Source organism: Poecilia formosa, unplaced genomic scaffold, assembly GCF_000485575.1.
Source record: "Poecilia formosa unplaced genomic scaffold, Poecilia_formosa-5.1.2 Scaffold3, whole genome shotgun sequence".
Classification (NCBI taxonomy): Eukaryota; Metazoa; Chordata; class Actinopteri; order Cyprinodontiformes; family Poeciliidae; genus Poecilia; species Poecilia formosa.
In genome coordinates this window covers 2,509,529-2,531,974 of record NW_006799942.1, presented here as the reverse complement: position 1 = coordinate 2,531,974, position 22,446 = coordinate 2,509,529, and the positions used below count along the sequence as shown (strand labels likewise).

The 22,446-nt window shown below is 35.7% G+C and overlaps 1 protein-coding gene across 1 annotated transcript in view; it reads right to left on the bottom strand.

The window, feature by feature from the left end:
• The window catches only part of rxfp2a (relaxin family peptide receptor 2a), an 89,471-nt gene that overhangs the window by 3,995 nt on the left and 63,030 nt on the right, over positions 1–22,446 (bottom strand). Inside the window, exons 10-19 of the mRNA XM_007554559.2 lie at positions 20,808–20,879; positions 18,723–18,794; positions 17,697–17,771; positions 13,015–13,086; positions 12,661–12,732; positions 12,311–12,540; positions 6,834–6,979; positions 6,006–6,101; positions 1,946–2,114; positions 120–338 (exon numbers count right to left, since the gene is read on the bottom strand). Coding sequence (XP_007554621.1) covers positions 120–338; positions 1,946–2,114; positions 6,006–6,101; positions 6,834–6,979; positions 12,311–12,540; positions 12,661–12,732; positions 13,015–13,086; positions 17,697–17,771; positions 18,723–18,794; positions 20,808–20,879 — 1,223 coding nt within the window. The remainder of the gene's footprint in view (positions 1–119; positions 339–1,945; positions 2,115–6,005; positions 6,102–6,833; positions 6,980–12,310; positions 12,541–12,660; positions 12,733–13,014; positions 13,087–17,696; positions 17,772–18,722; positions 18,795–20,807; positions 20,880–22,446) is intronic.

Here is a 22,446-nt window from a genome sequence, read left to right as displayed (position 1 = left end):
TGGGTGAACTTCATTAAGAATTATTTCAAAATTTCCAGAACTTATGGTCTGTACACTTGTTTAGTGATTATAATCATAATGGAATGATTTTAAAGTTTCTGAAAAGTTGCTGTTTTCACCTGGTATCTCCACTTCCAGCAGCGAGAGAATCTTCACTAAAAATATGGGAATCCAGCAGAGGGCGTCAGAGAACACTATAAAGAAAAATCTGTTGGCCACTGCCACGTCTCTGTGCAGTCTGCTCCGCAGGTCAGTCGCATTGATTCCAGTTTTGTAGATGGAATAGAACATGCTGGAGTAGGAGAAGACGATCACAAGGAACGCCACCAGATTTAGACCTAAAACAATGAACAGACTGTTCACATGTGTGTCCAGACAAAGGAGAAGCATAAAGAACTTTCAGTTTAGCAAAATAGCAGCAGCTTTTGCAATGACAAGCATCAAAACAAAAATGACTGGCTGTGCAGATACAGCAATATTGGACTCAAGCCTCGTCTTGTTAAAGAAGAAAAACAGAAATTTTGGTTAGGCTTTTCCCTAACTAAGGTTTCTCAAATTTGCTTGGGTGTGCTGACATAAAATTTAATGGATGGTGCAGCATGCATCATACCAAAGTTTCCATAAAATCATTGTAACACAACATCACCATGGAAAAATATCAGTAAATAATCAATGCCATCCACATTTGGGTGCAAATAGTATCATTAAATACATCCAGAAGATAAAATCCTGCAGCACAAATGCATAAACCGCACCTTTGATTTGTTGGAGTCCTTTCAACATGTTTCTGTGAGCTTAAAAAATATTGAAACTATCTAAATTAAATCATTCAGTAAAAATAACAGAGATTTTAAATAAGACAGCGGTTCAAGTAAGAGACTGTTTTGATGAAATGAAAATAAACTACCATGAAATAGCATGGAAATCTGTCATAAAAGCATCAAACAGAAAAGCTTCTGGTGACATTTCAGTCGCAGTGCAGGCTTACACAATGGATCCATTCATACTCCTTGAACTAATTCATATTTTGTCATATTACAACCACAAACTTCGAGTGTTTCTTTGGGATTTCAAGTGATAGACCAGCAGAATGGAAAATATAATGCAATTGTAATCAGGAAGGAAGGTTTTCAAAGATTCTCATTCCGATTTAGGATTGGACTTTGACTGGGCCAGTCAAAGACATGCAAACATAATTTGATAAACTTTGAAACCTGACAGTCCTGCAACTTTTAGAAGCCTCCCTTCCTTAACAGAACTGAATCAAATGTTACCTCGCTACCACTGAAGAATAAAGCAATTTGGTTCAGGTTTTCATCAATATTTGTTTTTTTCTAATAAACCTCTAAGGGTTTCACAAAACAGCTAAAATTATAATCAAAATTTATTTATACACAGACTCGATTTAATGATAACCATGATACAAATTGTATTTAGGGGTATCTAAGAAAAGGGGTACTGATGAAATCTGTACTTTATATAAACTGAAAGGTAAAATGTGGAAAAAAAAAGAAACACTACCACATAAACTTAAAACATTAGATCATTAAAAGCAAAGCCCCAGTAATTGAAGTGTTGCCAAACCTTACAACAGGATATAAAAATAATTCTGTGACGTTCAGACTGAAGCCCACAAAGAACACTGAGTAATAACTGGCAGGCTGACAATCTATTGATAATAAATCCTCTATGTTTATTGACGGAAAATGTTTTGTTAGTTTGCCAGAGCTCCATAAATCAGAGAGCAAGAACTCAGATTACTCGTAAATTTTCCATGATAAATAATTAATCTTTCTTTTGGATTGTGATTACACACAAATCCTCAAAGACAGAATTTTTGAATTAAATGCAGATTAATTCAATGCAAATGAGCCTTCTCATAAATGGAGAAAGCAAATATCAGTAATTTTGTGGAAAGGAAAATTAAATGTTTTCTTTAATTTACCTAGAAATATCCCAGTTGAATATCCTTTGCTTGTAGGTTTCTCTTGCCTGTCAGAGTGTAGAGGAAAGCAGACTCCGTTGCGTCCGTAGTAGTTCCCAAAGACGTCTTCGTTCATAAGTGGCACCGCAGCAATGATGAAGCCCATCAGCCAGATAGACGACAGGATCACCTTGCACATGGGAACAACAAATATAACGTTAAGATTTCAGATGCAACGCGATTCAAAGATCAAAGTGAGAAATAACTTTGAACATTAGTGACTCGCCTCATATTCATATTCATGCTGATATTTAATAAAATTAACACTCTAAACTTCAGATCTGACTAATTTCTACCTGTTGAATGACATTTCGAGGTTTATTTTTTTTTTGTCTTCAGAGGGGGAAAGGAAACAAAACAGAAACATCTTCTTTGTCCTAAAAATGTCAATTTCTTCAAGTACTACCTGGATATGTCAGTTGACATATCTAAAATAGGCAATGCAGTATGCTTTTGAATTACTGGTGGAGCTGAATCTGTCCCCATTGACTTGTGTGACATTTCAAGTGTTTATTTTGCACACAAAAAATGAGACGGGTAGAAACATCTGCAAAATTCAGTATTCTTAAGAAACAATGCCTCGCAAGAAATTTGAAGATGCTTTTATTTACTCTATCTACAAACAATTACATTAATTTCTCACTATTTCTGATATGATTTTATTGGGAATATTTCCAGCAAACCAAAAAGTCACCCGCAAATGTAAAGTGGAAGGAATTATACCACATATAAACTGAACATGGGTTAACTTAACTCCTATACTCCTAAATCAAACGAGTTGAAAAGCAAGAAAGAAGAATCAGGGAAAAAAATCAAACCCTTATAACTTCTTCTTCTTAAAGCAAGGGTAATGAATTCATTTCACAGACCACTGGCGCCTTGCACAGTGTCAGCATTCTGCTCATACAGTTTTGAATCTGTCCTCTTAGACTTTGGAAAACCTTCGCACCATCTCTACGCTGCACAGACTGCACGGACTTTAGAGAAACAGCACCAGACATTTTCATTCAGACAGAGTTTTGAGTAATGCTTTGGTTGTTGTCGTTTTATATAGAAATAAAATGCACTTATTTACCTTACTGTTCTTATAGACCTGATACAAAAACATTTTATTGACAGACATTTGTAGCAATTTTGTAGCAATTTTGGGCTACTTTAAAAAACTTTAGTGTTCATAAGTCACTGAGTCTTTTTGGTTATAAAAATCTAATCAGACTGAATGAACTTAGAAGAGAGGCTAAAAAGAGATTTTATATTATTCAAGAATTAATATTTATTAAAAGAATAAACATAGTTAAAAAAATATTTATTACTAACCAAGACTTTTCCTCTTTAAAAGACAAATCTTTCTATGAAATTTAAAGTGACACCAAAAAGTTTAGAAACTGTTTGACTCTCAGATGTCAAGAGGAAGGTTATTCCCTATGATTATATGGTCTTATTCACACTTTTATTACCCATTTAACTCTAAGTGGGAGGAATAAAATGGGAAAATGGGAGAAGGAAAAAAAACTCCCAGTAGTAAATCTGTCAGTACTGACATCAAAATCCATTCAGGACTAGAAGAGAATGCCTATTTGGGTCGTTTTTGTTCCTCCAAGAACTGGCAGATTTGCGGTTCCCTTAAAGCTGTCTCTTTTTCTTCTGACACATCTGGAGAAAAAGGACAGCTCCTCCCCTGCCAGCCATGCAGGTCACTTTAAGATAGTCTTGTGGTAGTAATCTCTGTTGCTCCAGGGTTTGGATCTCTGAAGGTCCTTTCCTTCAGAAAGGATCGTTAAGCGAATGCATGCTCAAAAAGATTCCATCTCCAACAGTTTTTGAGCCTACAACCAAGGTTTTCATATTCTGGGATGCTTAAAAGAAGTTATTTTTAATTAAATGTTAATTTAGAGATGTTTGCTATAAAGTGGTTGTGCTTTGGTTGGAGGATAATTCGCAGACTTCCATCAGAGTGTTTTTTAAGGTGAAATTTGCTGCTGAGCAGTTTGTGACTAATTAATTCTGCATCATTGTACAAGACTGCATAATGAGCTGCTGTGAACTAAGTTACCCTAAATGGGAGGGAAGTTTTTAAGTCAAAATTGCTAATGTGATTAATCTGCATCATGTAATATTAGCATGTTAAACTTTGTAGATTAATTACATAGATGCATATAATATTATGAAGCTATTTAGGTAAAAATACTCGATTAAGAAGAGGTTTTGATCAGGTGCATCAGAGTGAGAAGTGGGCACATGAACGAATGAACTAGTCACACCTAGTGAAGGCTCAGCAACGTTATATACTCAACGAAAGAAGTCATCTGACTACTTAAGGTCACTGAGTGAGCAACTTTTTCCATCAGTGAATTTGTTCTGATGACAGATAATTCCAGGAAAACAAAGCCAGTGTTCATTTAGCTCAAATTGTGCTTCAAGGAGCATGAGACATTGTTTTCATTCATGGATTGGCCAGGAGAGAACCCAGAATTTAACCTCATTGAGCATCTTTGAGATGTGCTAAAGAGAAATTCTGGCAGTGAATCGGCTCGAAATATTAGAGTATGTGACTAGTTTTTGGACAGGGAAGTGTGTATCCAACAGAGTACAATAAAACTTAATAAAAAAAAAATTAAATAGTGACACAGACATGGAGCCCTGATAGTCAGATATGAATATAGAAAGGTTTTATGTTTTTCTTTGCTCTAAAGCAACAACTGCTAATTTTTAATGGGGCAATATTGTGTGTTTTCCAGGCATACAATGCCATTTTATACCACAGTCAAGCAGTGGTCATAAACATACTGTATCAAACATAACTTAAAAAGTAAATTGACTCTGCAATTTAACTCCTTCAAATTTAGACTCTGTCTCTTTAAGAAGCTCATCATGTCTCCGACAACCCGCCTTCAGCACGTCATCACAACAATGCTTCTCCATTAAGCCTGTTACAACAATTTTACTGGTTTTGTAGCTCGTATGATAAACTCAGCATCTGCAGTTCCACTTGGCGTTTGCACTAATTGTTGTTGCTACTAGTCTGTAGGAGCTGAGTGAGGGAATCATGGGTGAGGGCTGCTTTGTGAGGTGGAAACTCAGTTTGGAGACTGCAGTTCTGAGGAGGAGCTGCGTGGAAAAGGCGGCGCTGGTGAGATCAGGAGTTTAGCACATCTGAATGGTTGCCATTGGAGATTGAAGGATTTCTCAAATATGTAAGAATGAATCAAAGCAACACCCCAAGTATGTTTTTGATGAGGGAACAACATTATAAAATGATGCAAAGCTCGCAAAAGTTTATTTCACATAATAGTGCTCATTTAAACTATTCATGCTGTTTGAGAGGAACAGGTCTGTATTTCTGGGTTTTATACAGCTGCAGACTTATATTGCACTTATTAACTCGGGTAAAATAAGAGCAGAATTGTAAACAGATTGATGACAGATTGTTAAAAACCTTTTATGGGATTCGCTGTCAGCAATAAAACAGCTGTAGGCTTGGAAATCTAATTAGGTCTGCATATCTTTTAACAGGACCTCAGCGTCTCTTGTTACTTTCTGAACAAAGACAAGCAGCTGGAAACTATCTATCTTTAAAACAGATGTCATTTTCTTCTTCTCATTGCTGACACCTCAGCTAATGTGCTTTTCTCCTAACCGGTCTCAGAGGACGTAACAATATTCTGTTTTGTGTATTTGAAAAAGAAAAATCTTGTTTAATTGTAATTTGTTTGCAGATTTCACACTGTGTTTTTATAATGTTCTCTATAAATGACACAACATGCAGTTTGTGCATTCAGTGCTGCCAAAAAACATGTTGCTTGCGTGAACCAACTCGTCTGTGTGTGTATTTACTGATATAATAAACATGCCCACATCATTTTACGCAGGATTTTCAAATGGATGAGTAATGTGATACTGCGCAGCGCTGGATTCTACACAACAAAGCAGCTGAATGTGAATTACAGAGAATCAGCGCTGGACAAGGATAAAAACAACAATAACATTCAAATTTGGATCAGAGGGAGATGAGATATCTCACCCCAGTCTGAAGTTTTCCTGGGCGCAAATTGCTGAAAGGGAACACAATAACCAGGAACTTCTCCAGAGTCAAGTACGTCAGGAGGAGAACAGATACCTGGAAGAAAATAATAACTATGACAAATAGGAATAGTAAAAGTGAACATTTAGAGCATAAATGCTTCCAATATTGCAAGGTCATTTTTATTATTTTTTTTCTATAACTGATGGCATATAAAACTTATCTTCATTTTCACTGCACACTGGTTGATTACTCACTTTAATGGATATCAGTATGTGCAGCTGCCATGACCGCTAGTGGATTGTCCATGCAGCAGGTCTACAACACTCACGTTGGGTTGCTTTTGGATTTTAATCTCCAATTCTAACCATTCTTCTTTACACAGGAATTTTAAACGCAACAATTAGATGTGATATTATTAAGTTGGTTGCTCCCTACATACATTAACTTTGTTTCCATGTGGACAATCACAGTGTAGTTTCAGTATTTTCAATTTCATGATTGGCTGGAGCCCTGTTCCTAAGTTATTCATGAACATTGGATCGAGTTTCTTCTTATCTGATGGTGGCAATTTGGGTGAAATGGCTGAAACTGAAAACTTGTTGCACAGTAAAATGAGATCTACCAATTTTGCTGAGAAAAGGGGTCGAATACCCAAACAGAGCAATGCCTACGCTTGTCGATATTGTAGAACTGCAACTTCCCCAGGAACATTTAGAGCATCTAAATATGATTTTGTCTGGATTTGAGAATATCCACAAAATATTCAGACTCAAACAGCCATTTTTATATATCACATAAGTTGTTGATTAAAGTGTGTTGCAGCACCTCTGAGGAGAGCATGGCTAGAAAGCCAATGGTGCGACACTCCACACTCTCCATCCACAGCAGGGCGTTTCGATTGTACTGTCCCCGGAACTTCACATCAAACACGCCAACGAAAAACAAGTACACCCCCATCAGGCAGTCTGCACCTAGATGATAGGACACAAACATATTTTCATAGTAACACCCCAGGGTGGGTTTATGTCTATCTGCCAGCTGTTGGTTGCTCCCAACAGAACAAAAATCGTGCCTCATTAAAATTCAGAAACCTAATGTTACTACCATTTGAGAGCAGTCAAGAGTAAACCTGCCAGGGGAAATCTGCTTTACTTCCAACATACAGATGAAACAAGATATTTACATACATACCTTTCCCTCTCTATTTAACATTAAATCAGAGTAAACTTTCAAAAAAAGGAAGGAAAAACATTAGTATTTAATTGGTACAAGTCTTTGAGAAACTGAAATCAAGATGAAATAAAGTATGACTTGTTTTTATTCCTATTATTTTATTGCCAATTTCATCATGTTTTATGTAAAATTGTATTTCTTATTTTATCACATATGTAGCTTTGATGTTGTAAGTATTATGGCCAGCTAAGGTTGTTGTAAATGTGCTATATGAATAAACATTCTTATCATTATTCACAGTGAAACTGTCTGAAAAGCCAGTGAAGCAACATAAAATGCATCCTTCTTCGGGACAAAGACCTTGATTTCTGGTGGCGTGTCTCGTGGTCCGATGAAACAAAAATTAAAGTGTTTGGACACAATGAACCCTGTTATATTCAGAGAAAAATGAGGAAGGCTTGCATGTTTAAGGACACAGATGGCTGCATCAGCATCATGTTCTGTGGGTGTTTTGCTGCAGATGGGACTGGTACACTTCACAAAAAGACAAGAAATATGAAAAAAATAAAGCACTCTCCAAACATCAGCTGAGAAGTTAAATCTAACTCAGAAATGACATTGATTTCAAATGGACAATGACTAAGAATAGAATCTATTTGCTAAGCAAATAGAAATCTCTTTCGGTAAACATAAGCGAGCTAAATCAGAAATTATTTACTATAACTCTATCAATCAAAAGTTACGATTATACTTCTTTTAATACAATGTAAATACGTGGTTTGGCTTCAGCTGTGCTTATGCATAATAGCAAACCGGTTTACAAGAAGCAAGCAGGTGAAGCTGGGATTTATGAGGAAATACTTGAGGAGTTAATGGGTGGAAACGATGAGCAAAAGGCACAGACTCTGTGAGGGAATGGTAAGGTTATGCAACAGAACTTGGAACATGGAAACAAAAGAAAAATACTGAAAGACTTTAAAGGCAGTCAGAAGAATTTTAATGGACTGTTAGAAAAAACAACTCCCTACATACATTCCCACACAGTTAATAAAAGAAAACAAGAAGCACCTGTCACTTTAAAAGGCAGACTCCCACTGATGTCTTTAATCATTTGTTAGAAGGTGACTTTCTTCAGTGCTGAAATGGACTGCGACAATGCAGCTGAAATGTTTAAGCCATGATTCTGTCTGTGTAATCCTAAAGTAAGGAGTGACAATGAAAATCAAACATTTGGATGTCTTGGTATAAAAATATTGGATGGCGTTAATCTGGCACTGGTGTTCAAATAAGCAAAATTTAAGTGTTTTTGTTTTATTTATTTTGTAAAATATAAATAAAAAGACTAAAACAGCTGAACTAAACAAGGTAGAGAGATAACAGACTCCTTGAGGCTCTGTTAACCAAGAAATATGCACTTATATGCATTTTTTTAGTCAGTTTGTTCTTGTTTTCTTTTGTCTGAGACCCCTAAATAAAACCCTCTGCAATCAATTGTCTTGAAAGCTGCCTAATGAACAAATGATCCACTGTGTGTACTATAAATCCAGCTGTTCTGTAAATGCCTCAGAGGTTTGTCAGAGTACATTACAAAATAAAGTGCAGCATGAAAATGAAGGAAGACAGCAGACAGGTCAGAGATAAAGTTGCAGCGATGCTTCATGAAATGTCAGGTTCTGACCATCATCATAAAAAATGAACATGTCAAAGAAAGCTCTTTTTGATCCACTCAAATGTCCAAAACGTCGCTGTTCACCTAAACTGACTGGTTTGATGAGAAGGGCATTATTTAGAGAAACATCTGAGGAGCTGCAGAAATTTGTAGCTCAGGTGGTTTCAGCTTTTACATTTGTTGTGTAGTCCACAAACCTGGCATGTAAGGAAGACTTGTCTTTTTCCTTAGTAACATTGTTTGCCAAGCCATGTTGGCGACAAAGATAGTTTAGTCAGATGAGCCCAAAACCAAACATGAAAGCCTTCGAATATGTATGGAGGTAAACTTATGTTGCATATTACTCTGCCAAAACACTTTATCAAAGGTGAAGTTCAAGCACCAGAGCTACAATAAAATGGTTTAGAATAAAACATATCCTTGTGTCAGAATGGACCAGTCAAAGCACAGACCTAAATTCAATTCAGAATCTTTAGCAAGACTTAACATTTGAAGTTCAAAGAAGGTAATAGTTGTGTCTGGGCTTGAACAATTTCCCAAAAATTAATAAACAAAAGTTAGTCTTTGGATGCCTGAAGTTGGTAGATCCATAACCCAAAGACTTCCAGCTCCAACTGTATCAAAAATTGTTTCAAGATTTTTTTGTGTGTTTTTAAGATTCTTTTAATTTACAAAAACCTTTTAAAATGATGTATCACCTCCATTTTACTTGTATTATAACATTTGCAAGGTCCTGTAAAACCACAGTGACATTTTATAAAATTCAATCATGGTTTTACAATTAATAGGATCTTTCTATACATAAAAAAAATAAAACATTTACCCATTAAATGTCCCCATAGTTAAAGGATCCTCTTTTCCTCAAGCATCTTTACAGACAGGATCTCATTTCAACACAACTTCTTAACAATGAAAACAAGCATATGAATAACAAAACAATGAAACTTGAATTCTTCAAAGAACTGAGCAATAAATTCAATTTGCTAATTGACATCATCACAATAAACATTCATAGGGTTCTCATGGCTTTTTCAATAATTACCGATTGTTTAGTCTTATCCACATCTTCCAGAGTATTTTAATGACGCTTATACATTTGATTTATTTCCATTATTAAATATCTACATAAAAAAAACAAAGATTAAGAAAGCAACCAGGGAGAGCTTCTGCCTGAATTGCTCCCACAGCTGCAAGTAAAGACACTTTCAAAACTCCTAAAATTCTCTCTTCAAATATATTTACAATAGATGTTGCAATTACTCAAATTAATTTATGCACAATGTTGTTTATATGCGAGCAGTACCTGTCTCACATTTCAAACAGCTCATACTCTTTTCTCTACCTCACAAATTATTTTGAATGCTGTCCTTAGAGAAATTGGACTAATTTTCCTCCAGCTGTATTCCCATTATGTTTTCCTTCCAGGTTGGATTATTGCAGTGTCATACGCAGTATAAAACAAAATGAAGAAGCAAAAATTAAATCTGCTTGGTGTCCCATTTCAGATGAGATTTTACTGAATTATTATTTATGGACATAAAAGTATTTAATTCTCTTTTTATTTGAATATCCTCTTTCAATTTGTCCTTCTAACAGATAAATAATCCTCTGGAACAACTTTTAATAACTTGCCATTTTGGTCTTTTTTTCGTTTTTGCAAAAAGACATAAGAAGCACTATAGATGTAGATGTATTGGCTTACCAATAAAGCTACATTACCATCACATTTTAAAAGTAAAGTTAGTTTTTAAGCATAATCAAAGTAATGAAAAGCACAGGTGACAAGTGCTGTACTTTGTTAATTTAAAACCGTTTAGTTTGGGTTTTACACCTTTTTCAGATTAAGCGATTCAAAAGCACAATATTTAATCGCTAATAGCTAAATTAGTTTGAAAATGTCAGTTGAATCTGTGAAAGCATATAACTGAAAAATAATATGCTCTTTTCACCAAGTCATCACAACTTTGCTCCTCTATTAACCCATTAACAACCTTTTTTTTTTACCAGCGCTTCACTGAGAAGCTGCTGGTATAACGAGCTCAGCAGATATGCAGCTCCACCACCAACTTCATAAATAATTGCACCAAAGAGGAGCAGCCGAGTTGCCTCAAATGAGTCCTCAGCATGTCCACCAGTGCAGAGCTTGCTCACACTTGCAGCATGGTGGGAGAATATCTGCATGTAAAAAGAGAGGAAGACTTTTGCAGGACAGCCTTTTGAGGAGACGGCATCAAAGAAAACACTTCTGTCAAAGAAAATCTCAAATTTTGGAGGGAGTACAAAGTGGACCACACATGAGTGGTGCAGCATTATTTTATCTGATGACTCCTGCTTCAGATCTTTTGGGGCATCTTAAAAAGATTTTGTCCACAGAAGAAAAACTAATGGTCATCATGAATCATGTGTTGTGGCAACAGTTAATCATTCTGACACAAACCACATGTGGAGCTGCTTATGAAAGACAAGAACACACAGTGGAGAAATGAGGAATTGGGATCAATAGATATGAGGGTAACTTTTTCCAAAGATTTGAGGAATAATCCAGCACATTGTCCAAAAATACCAGAGAAAGAACATAGAGATGAAAGCTTGGATCAGCAACCACAAAAATCCCAACATAACAATCCATGATCAATTCTTCAATTGGATATCAAGATGGCAACACATTGGAAACGATAAAACAAAAACAGTTCGCCATCAATCAGGATTTGGTTCAGAGGTTGAAATTTGCCGAGCCAGAGTTAACAGAAATATACTAAATATTCAGTCGTCACATACAAGTCAAATCTAAAATAGTTTTTAACTTTCTACACAAAAAAATCCACATATTTTATGCATGTTCAACGTCACATGTTGAATGATTAAGAATATGTGAAGCGTTGAAGTCCCAAACGTTTTAATGCTGTAAGACGCATTGAATTTCCCCACAAATTACATGTCGTAGTGTCGAAGTGAAATTCATGAAATTACACTTCATGAAGTGTTAGAGCAGAGATAAAATTAAATATTTTGCTCTGTGTGTAAAGAATCTATATGTGTCTACATTTGATGCTCCTGTAAAACCCAATAAAAGAGTAAATTGAATTTCTACGTTGCTTTTTGCTCATACTGTCCATTCAAAGTGCTTTACAATTGATTCTCATTCAGTGTTGCTCTGACAAATACTTACAGATTAATACATCGACATGAAGATCGTTGAATCTGGACATGAACTCATAAGAAGTGGAGAACCAAACAACTACACTCCCTACTGTGACACATAAAACACACACAATGGGAACTTTGTGTGTTTGCTTTTTTCAAATTATTGCTCGCAGGCATAGCATGGAAATGTGAAACATTCTGAAAAACAAATTGACAAAACCTTAAGCCACAACGATGTAATTTATAGCATAAATTATTTGAAACAGTGAATTGCTTCCTTCTTAAAAACACTGTTTAATGATGTGCAGATACTTACAGCAGAGGACTTTGATGCAGGCAGCATGTAGATTGTTTTCTGCACGGATCAGTGATCTCATACCGATGACTAAGAGATTCCCAAAACAGGTAATGAAAGCCATGACCCAAACAGACACCCGCAGCACCATGTTTGCCAGCAGGTCCTCAAATGAAGAGATGCCATCTGTGTTGGGCTTGCACGATCTCACATGAGGAGCATAGGAGCAGTACTGGAATTTCTTAAAGTAGCTGAGATGGACAAGTGATGGCAGCAGGAAAAAAAACAAGGAAACAGACAATGACTGCTCATAAAAAAATAAAATGATGTAATACTGCTTATTCAGTGGTGGCATTTCATCGAGATCTTACATGTGTGAAAGGTTCTTCATGGGAAGAAACATTTTAGTCTGAATATCTGGTATCTCGATACCTTCCAGAGCCCTGAATAAAAACAGAAAATATTACCACTGGTCAGAGAGCAGGAGGCATGTGATGGCAGCGGAAAACACAGCAATAAAGTCACATTAAAATATTTTTTTGCAATGTGATAAATACTCAGTATTTTTTATTGTTTTTTATTCTTTAAATAGTTGGTTGAAAGTTAAAACAAAGGTTTTGAATTTAGTCAACAACTAGATATTAGCTTTGGGCGTATGTTGGCAGGCAATTCTGTTTTCAAAGAAACTGTGGAAACTCAAATGTAACAGCGTGTTTTACACTTACAGAGACTGAAGCTGTGTCAGGTGGTTGAAGTGACTCGGATGAATGCGGAGAAGGGGATTGTAGGATATATTTCTACAGAAAGAAATACTTCAGGATTACTTGCAAACTCAGTGTGGGATCTCTTGACAAATCAGTAAATATTTTGCCAACAGAAAATCTCCAGCTTTTTTTTTTTTCTTTACGTCTGCCTCAAAATATTCAACAGGGACCAAAATTCCAAGATTTCCTCTTCACCACACTTAATCTACAGCAACTAAAATCTTTTAAAATTGTGTGTTTTTAGTTCTATTGTTATATTATCCTGTAACCATCTTTGGATATAAGACTTCTGCTTCTGCAAAAATATTTATTCCCCAGAATTTGACGACTTGGTTATTTATATGCGATTAGAACTCGTGTTCTAAGAGTTTCCCACCTTCTGCTCAGAGATAATATTTCTACAGTTGTAAATCACTATAAATCTTCACATTATGAATTCAGCTGGAGAGTTCGCTATTATTACATTTGTTTTGGATGATCACTGTGTTACACATTAAGACGAAGTTCGGGATTCAACTGATGTCATCACGCTTCAGTAACTATTTTTTTCACGTTTTTTTTTTTTAAATATTACTCAACGTTAGTCGTAAAAGTAAAATAAAAAATTAAAGAAGGGAGTGGCTATATGATACTTATTTAGCTATGTGACCATTCTAGTGCTGCAGCACAGGATTATGGGCGTTTAACTGAAGCAGAGAAGCAATGCGTGTATCTCTGCTCCGCCGCAGTTTGCTGCGAACCACCCTCTAGGCTCCTCTGAACAGGAGGACGCCACATAAAACAAAGGCTGCTTTGTCACGCCAGTCTATTTAAGTATGAAAACTATTAAAACTTGGGTATGAATCAAAGAAATCCCCCGGGTGTTTCTTTGATTCCACTTTATAGAACATGAAAAGTGGACATGTCCGGGAAAAAGTGGATGTTTGATCAAAGTTTAATATTGCTCAGTGTTCTGACAAACTTTACCCATTCTGCCCATTCGGCAGAGAACGTTTGGTCATCTGACACTGTAGTGTGGTTGGAAACAGACAACAGCACAACTATTAACACTGGATATGATTTAATACGGAAACCACACGTCCGGTCCATTAATCAGTCCTTTGCCTTGTAGACAGAACAAGCTACAAAACCACATAACAGACTGCATAACAATGTTTTGCCTTTAACTGTTTTTGTGTAGCTGATTCCAAACATGACTAAAAGCATGACAGTGTTTCAAGTTAAATAAAGCAAATATGTATTTCTGACAAGCTGTACTACTATAGGTTTCCAAGCCCAGTACTGATATCATGCAATGTGTAACTGTATCCCTGAATGTTGTCCAGCTCTGCAGAGGCCTGGCAACGAGGCATTCATTTGATACAGATGTGTTGGAAAAGGGACGCATTAAGAAGCTGCAGGATAATCGCTCTGGAGGGGGCGGAAGTTGGGCAAGTGACAATTTGAACCTCGGTGACATTTTTTGCGTGAGGTTGACAAAACCAGTAATGGAGGCAGGTTTAATAGGACTAGGTTTGTTTTATTATCTCAGAAGCATCATATTGCTCCTGATTTTTCTAATTAAACTGGATAATCCTGGTGGTTAAGTCTATCCACATGCACAACTGAAGTAAAAAATGGATTGTGGCCAACATCTTAAATCTGAACAGGTAACGTAACAGAATCTTTTTCTATTTGGACTGAGTCGTTATAGCAGCTGCCTGTGAAGTTGGAGTCACGTTGAGAACATTTTACTGGCAGTTTTTAGAACTTTTAAACGAGGGAACCCAACTTTTATTCCCGACTTCATTAATCTTTCAGCTGCTGCCACAATTATTCTTATCTTGGCATATGCGTTGGCATTTCAAATAATTCACTTTAGGAGCTCCTAAACAGGAAGAGTAAAGCTATTTGTTCTTCAATCCTTTCACTGTTTGAAGTATGTGTGTTGCTTTTAAATACGCCCTGATTGCATGTTGGACAGAAATAAGTCATTTATAGTATACAAATGTTTCAGCACAAGGTTTATTGGTTTAGCTGTATCATCACTGTCTTGTTTTATCACTTTCTATTCATATTAATAATCTCCTGAAGACCTAGCGATGAAAATTTTAAACTCTATCCAGAATTGGTAAAAGTGGTAAAATAATAATTTAATAGTAAATGTTGTTAAATATTTTAACTGTGTGTGGCACTTTGGGCAAACTTAGTTGTTTTTATCTAGTGCTATATAAACCGAGAGACTATTTGATTTCTGAATTCATAGAGTATGAAAACTCTAAAGCGGAAGTCAGATGTGACTAAATATAGGATAAAGGAAAGCAGTGACAGCCAATCAGAATACATGCTGGACATGCAGCTCAGGTCACTTGTCTGCAGCCAATGTCTGAAGACTTTTGGCTTTTGATTTACTTTAAAAGAACATTCACATTTTTATTATCTCGGTTTCTCTCTAAGGAACAATGTTAAAAATATAGAGAAGTACAGAATAGTCTTAAATTTCTTTGTCAGCAGTTTATACTAAAGATGTTAGTTCCACCCCAGCAGATAACGCTTTAATGTTTGGATGGGAGTGTGTGCAAAAAAGCTCTACTAAGAAACTTTTATGTTTTGAAAAACCACTTAATTCAAATTGGTTTCTTTACAATTAAACCCCAACCAAACCACTGTCAAGAAGAATTGCTTTAATTTATTACCTTAATGTTTTATTTATGATTGGAAATGTTTGGTTTATTTTACTAATGCACTTTTCTTTCCCGTGGTTTTTTTTATTGGGTTTTTTTATTACCCTGTAGACTGCTGTATCTGATGGTACACTGCACAGTTTTTAAATATGCCCTCTATTGTTTTGCATTAACAATAATAATTTTGCATGTTTAAAAAAATAATCACACTACACCAGTACATAGAGATTCAAAGAAAACATTTGAAACACTGTTTTGTATTTCATTATATTGTTCATGTTTATCTTGACCCTACTTTTGCATATAATTTTATTGCTCTAAATGTCATTATAGCTTAGTCACAATCCACGGGAGCTTGAGTTTTGGTTGTGTTTTTTTGTTTGCCATTTAATTATTTTCTTGTTCTTTGGGTGATATCCTATTCAGCTTTCTGTTTTCAATATTATTACAATGCTGTTGCCATATTTGTTCATTCTGTTGTGCTTGGATTGTTCTCATGTTCTTTTTTCCGCATATTTTGGTTTATTCTCTTATTTTAGTTCCAGGCCTTCCCCTAATGGTTCTTCTATGCTTTTTTTAGTCTTAGTTCAGCTTCCTCAGTGTTAATTAGTCTCCATACCTCAGTTTCCCTGTTTCCTTCTCCCACAGCTGTTCCTCATTTTTTCTGATTAGTTCATATTTAAACCCTGCCTCAGTGCTTAAACTCCTGGTTTTTCATTGTTTTCTCAATGGATCCTTCCATTTTATTGCCCTTTGCTATGTTCATGCTGTTTGTCCTGTTTACCTTGGACAAAAGCTTTAAATTTCCTTTTTTATTATAGCTTTCAACATGCCTTTCTCTAGTGACTGCATTTTAGCTCTGCTCCAAACAAAGAAAATATTTCAAAATAAGAATATTTTACCACCAAAAGAAAAAAAAAGAAAAAACCACCAAGTGAATATAGCTAAATCCATTTTCTAGGACTTGCACATAACTGGAAGAATATTTTATATGTTCCATTTGGCAACCAAACACAAATCTGTTTAATTCATTTACACTCGTTATTTGATCTCTGCCTCAAATCTTGACAAGCTGAGGAAATAGCCAGCAGCACAGACGTTTTAACTACAGGCGAAGTTAATGATGACTGAAAACCTGCAACACACAAAATATCATTTGGTCAAGGTTCCTTCTCATTTAGTAATCCTCATATCTGGAACAGTTTGCCATTAGCAATAAAAATGTTACTGTGTGTGCATTTGTTTGTAATACCTTGTGGGGACGATTTTCCTGACATATACTACGTTGTGGGGACCAATTGCTCCTCGTGGGGACCGGAGCCTGGTCCCCACGAAGGGAAACCCTGTTTTGGGGTCAGGGGTCAGATTTAGGGCTAATGAATTGAGTTTTGGTTAGGGTTAGGTATGTGATGGTTAGGGTTACGAAAAGGGTAAAGGTCAGGTTTAGGCTGTAGAAATGAATGGAAGTCAATGGAAAGTCCCCACAAAGATAGCCAGATAAACGTGTGTGTGTGTGTGTGTGTGTGAGATGGGACTCTTTCATTTTAATTTTGCTGTCTTAAAAAAGATCCAATCAAGGATTAGATTTGTAAATTGTGTTGTGGGTTGAAAACCTTTGTATAAAACAACGGTTGCTTTGTTTTTGTCATGTAACATTGTTAACTGTGCTGTCCTTGATTAAATAAAGCTTGAACTGAAATGAAATAATTACATTTCTATGTCACATGACTTTCTAATACATAACGGTAGTAGAATTGCCTCAAGTCTCAAAACAGAAGAAAACTTTTCTGTTTTCCCTTAGTCTCCTCTTTTTTCCCCCTTTTCTCTCCAGCAGGGTCAAGCTCTTATAATCCTACCTTTAAACTATAGATCTTCATACTTTCTTTAGTCCTAATACTTTAAACTCCACCTTGATTTGGCAGGATTACAATATGCACAAAATAAGACAATGTTTGAATCTTGGTATAACTTGTTACTCACAGTTTCAGGAGGGACTTGGAGAGGTTCTTGAACGTGTTCTTTGGCAGCTCATTGATTCTATTACCAGAAAGATTTCTAAACAAGATTGGAGGGCAAGAAAAGAAAAATTACTATACTTTATATTTCTGTAAGGGATTATCAGTCATAGCCTGCAAAAAGTTTGAACAAGTAGTCAGTGCTACTTATACTTTTAATATTTTGTCACATTGCAAACACCTATTTAAGCATGGTTCCCTAAATATTTTATAAATGAAGTATAAAAAGTGTGGATTGGATTTGAATTCAGCAAACCTGACTCAACCAAAGTTCACTGGAATCATTTCTGAAAGTCCTTTCGGGTGTTTCTCTCCTAGTCTTTAAACTGTCATTTATTTCCTGAATGGAGAATGTCAGCAACAATTTCAGATGTACTTAAACAAGTAAGAAAAGAGCACTGTATTATACGTCAGTGAATATGTAGCTTAATTCCACAGCACAACCCTTAATGATGCATCCAGAAATAATATGTTACTTCAGTGTGAAGCATATTTCCTCTGCCAAAGCTGGGTTATAGCAAGCTGCGTAGATATGTTGCTATTTAAGTCTTGCCATGCACTCTTAGGGTGGGGCATTTTCTAAGTGGGCTTAGTCATTTTTAGCTTGGTGCCTTTGTATCTCTAACCCCTCTTTCAAACTCATTGTATATCGCCATCTTAGAAATAAAAGCATGTCTTTAACTTTAAGGATCCTTTTAAGTTTTTATTTTGAGTCGACTTAAATAATTACAAATTCTTGCATTCTTCTAAATTAATTTGCAGGAAACTTACTACGCCTTATTGAAGATCTATTCCTTTATCTGTTGGCAAACAGCACTGGCAAAGATCCAAAGCTGCTTAATATCTTCCACTAAAACAAAAAATCTCAACCAGATGTAAATACACATTCAGCAGAAGTATCAGTCCTGACTGAAAACATTTTTAATCAAAGTGAGCGTGAGCAGCTGTGTCCAAATATGTGCACAGAAAGGAAGAAAAAATATAAACTCACAGTTCCCCAAGCTTCCACAGAGACTGAAATGTGTCTTCGGGGATTCTCGTGATTCTGTTGTCCATTAGTAATCTGAACAAGACAGATTTGCAGTCAGAAAGCATGTAAAGTAAGACAATGTGCTACAGTGGATCCCTGCTGTGGGTGTATGAAACATAACCTATTATGAGTCTGGGAAGATCTGTGAGATGCCAGCTGAGTTCTGGCTCCAAAAACACTTGTGCATTGTTTTCTTCTCCTTCCTCTCCAACACACACACACACACACACCCACACACGCACACACACACAGACAAAAACTCTCCAGCTAGACTGAAATAGCCAAATAGTCCTGGTAGAAGTTTTTTGTAATGCAAGAAGAACATGCACACGCATCTATCAGAACAATATAATGAATAAATACATATTGGGGTTCAGCATTTGAGGTCAACATTTGTAAATGTGTGTTTTTTACATGTTTGCTAAAACTGTCACTGTGTTGTGACAATATAATATGAGACAGAGAATCTGTAAAAAAAAAAAAAAAAAAATAAAACGAGCTCATCTGACTCCTCCCAATGATCCTTTTGCCATCAGAAGCAACCAATCAGAGCCACAAGGAAAATCTCGGCAATCATGTCACTAATGCTTGTGTACTCACTGCTCACACCCTGCCCTGTCTTTTATCAAAATCATTTTGGTAATCCTAACTAACCTAAAACTTGAAAAAGTTCAACTGAATTAATGTTAAATAGTGAGACTGGTTGTCCCGTTTTATATATCTGGTTGTAGTTCTGAATTCATACACAGAATTATTCATAAAATTGAATACGTCTTCTGTTTACTCTCCCAAGTCATATTAGAAGTACCTTTGAAAATAATGACAACTAAGCAGCGCACTTAACATGTTTTTGACAGAGCCCACCTTTTTATAGTAAAATGTTTTTTATTGGCAGGTCAAGGATTTCCCTTTGAATATAAAGTTTTGGTCACTTTAATATAATTTAGGTACTTTACTTACAAAATTTTAGCATACATCGCTTTTTCTTTAGTGTGGGAGAAAGCAACTTCTGGTGTAGTCACATGGAGCACAAAATATTAAGAAAACTGAGGCAACAGATCTGCTGATATGTATTGCAGAAGTCAGACTTCTTTGATTAAAGTCATAATAACCTGAATTTACATCGAAAGTTGAAAAAGTGTTGCATGAACTACTGAGCGGTAGAGTTTTACTAACTAGTTGTAGAACAAATATGTAGGAAAACCATTTAAAAGGACAATATGAGAAAATGCAAAGGCAGCAAAGACAAAAACAGTTCACTGGACAGAACTGAAACAATTGAAGACCAGAAAAAATATGTCTCCAAACAAAGGGTGGCAAAAAACAAAAATACAAGAATGTCACATAAATCCTCATCGTTCACTATTTTAAACCACTGAAAGGCAAGATTTGTGCCTGAACTTGCAGATAACTGAAATGTGGCAAAATCAAGGTCGCTCTGCCCAGGTGGAAATTTAACACCGACAATAAAAAGTGGTTTTAAGGTGAAGTTTGTGAAGCGCACAACATTACCAGAGACATTTGGTGAAGCATTTGTGTCTTATCATCCAAAACTAAGGCAAAGAAAAAAAAAACAAAACCCACAAACATTTCTTCAAACAATAAACCTTCAGGTCTGTGAAGTTATTTGCAGGAAAACAGAAAAATGGACGTTAAAGCCCAATTGTCTGATCTTAAAAGATTCCATAAATGGGGCAACAGTTTTGTACTTCCAGCAAAGATGAGTTTGGACATTATTTCATTTTAAATGTTGGGAATAAAATTGAGGATTCAAAGGTATCAGGCCAGCAAAATATGGCTGCCAAAAATGTTATATGATCGATGGTGCATTTATAGAACACAACTCCTGGTGTCGCTGCAGCTGGGTCTGCACCAGCTGCGAATCAAAAGTTTCAACTAATCTTCTGCTTCATGCTGAAGACAGCTGCAGTGGAAAGTTGATGGCATGCACAAGTGATCAGATTGTTCTCAAAACACTGGATGAATGCAATAAAAACATAACAGCCATATTGCATAAATCATTTGATGCGTCTATCATATACTCACAGGACTTCAAGTTTGCTGCATGTTTTTAAGATGGAATAGTTGAGAGTCTGAATCTGGTTTCCCTCGAGATCTCTGAGAGAAGAGATAAAAGCAAGGCAAAGAAGATGAGCATTTTGGTGAAAATAAGCACAAGGGTCCAGATGTGAACATGAAACTTGCAAAAGAAACTGAGATCTTAGAGAAATTAACATAAAAATAGTTTTGAACATGTAAAACATGACCGTAAATAGCACTCTGAAATGTTAAATTATTAATATTACATATATCAATCAAGTATAATCACCATTACGACAGATGGGCAATATGGTAAAAATAATTGTTTTCTCAATAGAATAATAATTAAAGATTTCCAAGAGAAAACTTAACATTCCAGACAAGGAACATTTCATTCCAGGGCAGGGAAGATAGCACTGGTGTGACAGGATCTCCCTTGTTGAAAACTGTAAAATTTCAGATGCACCAGAGTTTTAAACTTACTGCAGAGGTTTAAGGCATTTATTTGGACATCCAGACACAGTCCCATTGCAATATTCCACCCTGTACATGACGAACGGATCAACAGGTTTTTTCAACTTCAGTTAAAGACGTGAAGTTTCTTATTATGACTGTTTCATTGATAAAGTAAATAATGCTGTACTTGGGAATAATTAGGAATTAAGAGACGGATCCTGATAAAACTTAACGCCAAGGGTTCTCACAGTACAATATGGAAACGAAGTAATACCACCTTGTGCAAGAAATAATTTGTAAAGTAAATTTAACTATAGTGCTTTCAATTCAGTGTATTTATATAGCACAAGTTGACAACAAGTCCTGAGGCACTTTACAAAAAATATTTAAATTCAATCATCCATACATTCTAGTTGATTTTAGTTATCCAACAGTACAACAAGGATAATAATTGTACAAAGTTGCTTAAAACATTTCTAAGTAAACCCAGCAGTTTGCATTGAGTCACTGACTTACAGCATTCACTCCTCCTGGTCGAACAGAAAATCACTTTCATTTTGTTGTTGACTATATCAGTTTTAAAACATTTAAAATGTAATAAATTGAAAAATATACATTTGTGTATCATGAGGGTTTATAGATAAATGGAGGCAACAATCATCTGTCACACTACATATCTGATTCTCAAACAATATTTATCAAGAGAAGACTAAACACAATATATTTAAGTCTTTCCACAAAGATACTGTGTTCAGGCATGTTGGCAGCAGCACTAAACTCCAACAGGACAGAAATGTGGCAGTAGGGGGGCATTTTTAACTTTAACTAATGTGGCTTTAGTAATGTAGTTCACCCTAAATGTGTTGCTTTGTAAATAGAGATCTACAAAATAATATTACTATCAATTCAGCAGCACTGACTATTTGATTTTATAAAATCAATTACAAGTAACTTAAAGTCCAGCTTTGTAGTGGGAGAACCTTAAGATGCAATCTGTGGTGCAAACAAACCAAATTATTAGTAGAACAACTCAAGTAGAACCAAACAAAATCACAAACTCATAATTAAAAGATTATCACGTCCAGACCATCAAAGAGAGACATTAAGAACTACACAGAATGGTTTTGTTTGAGCTGGTGTGAGCAAGCTCAAGTGTGGTAATCCATTTAATTTGATCATAATTATATTG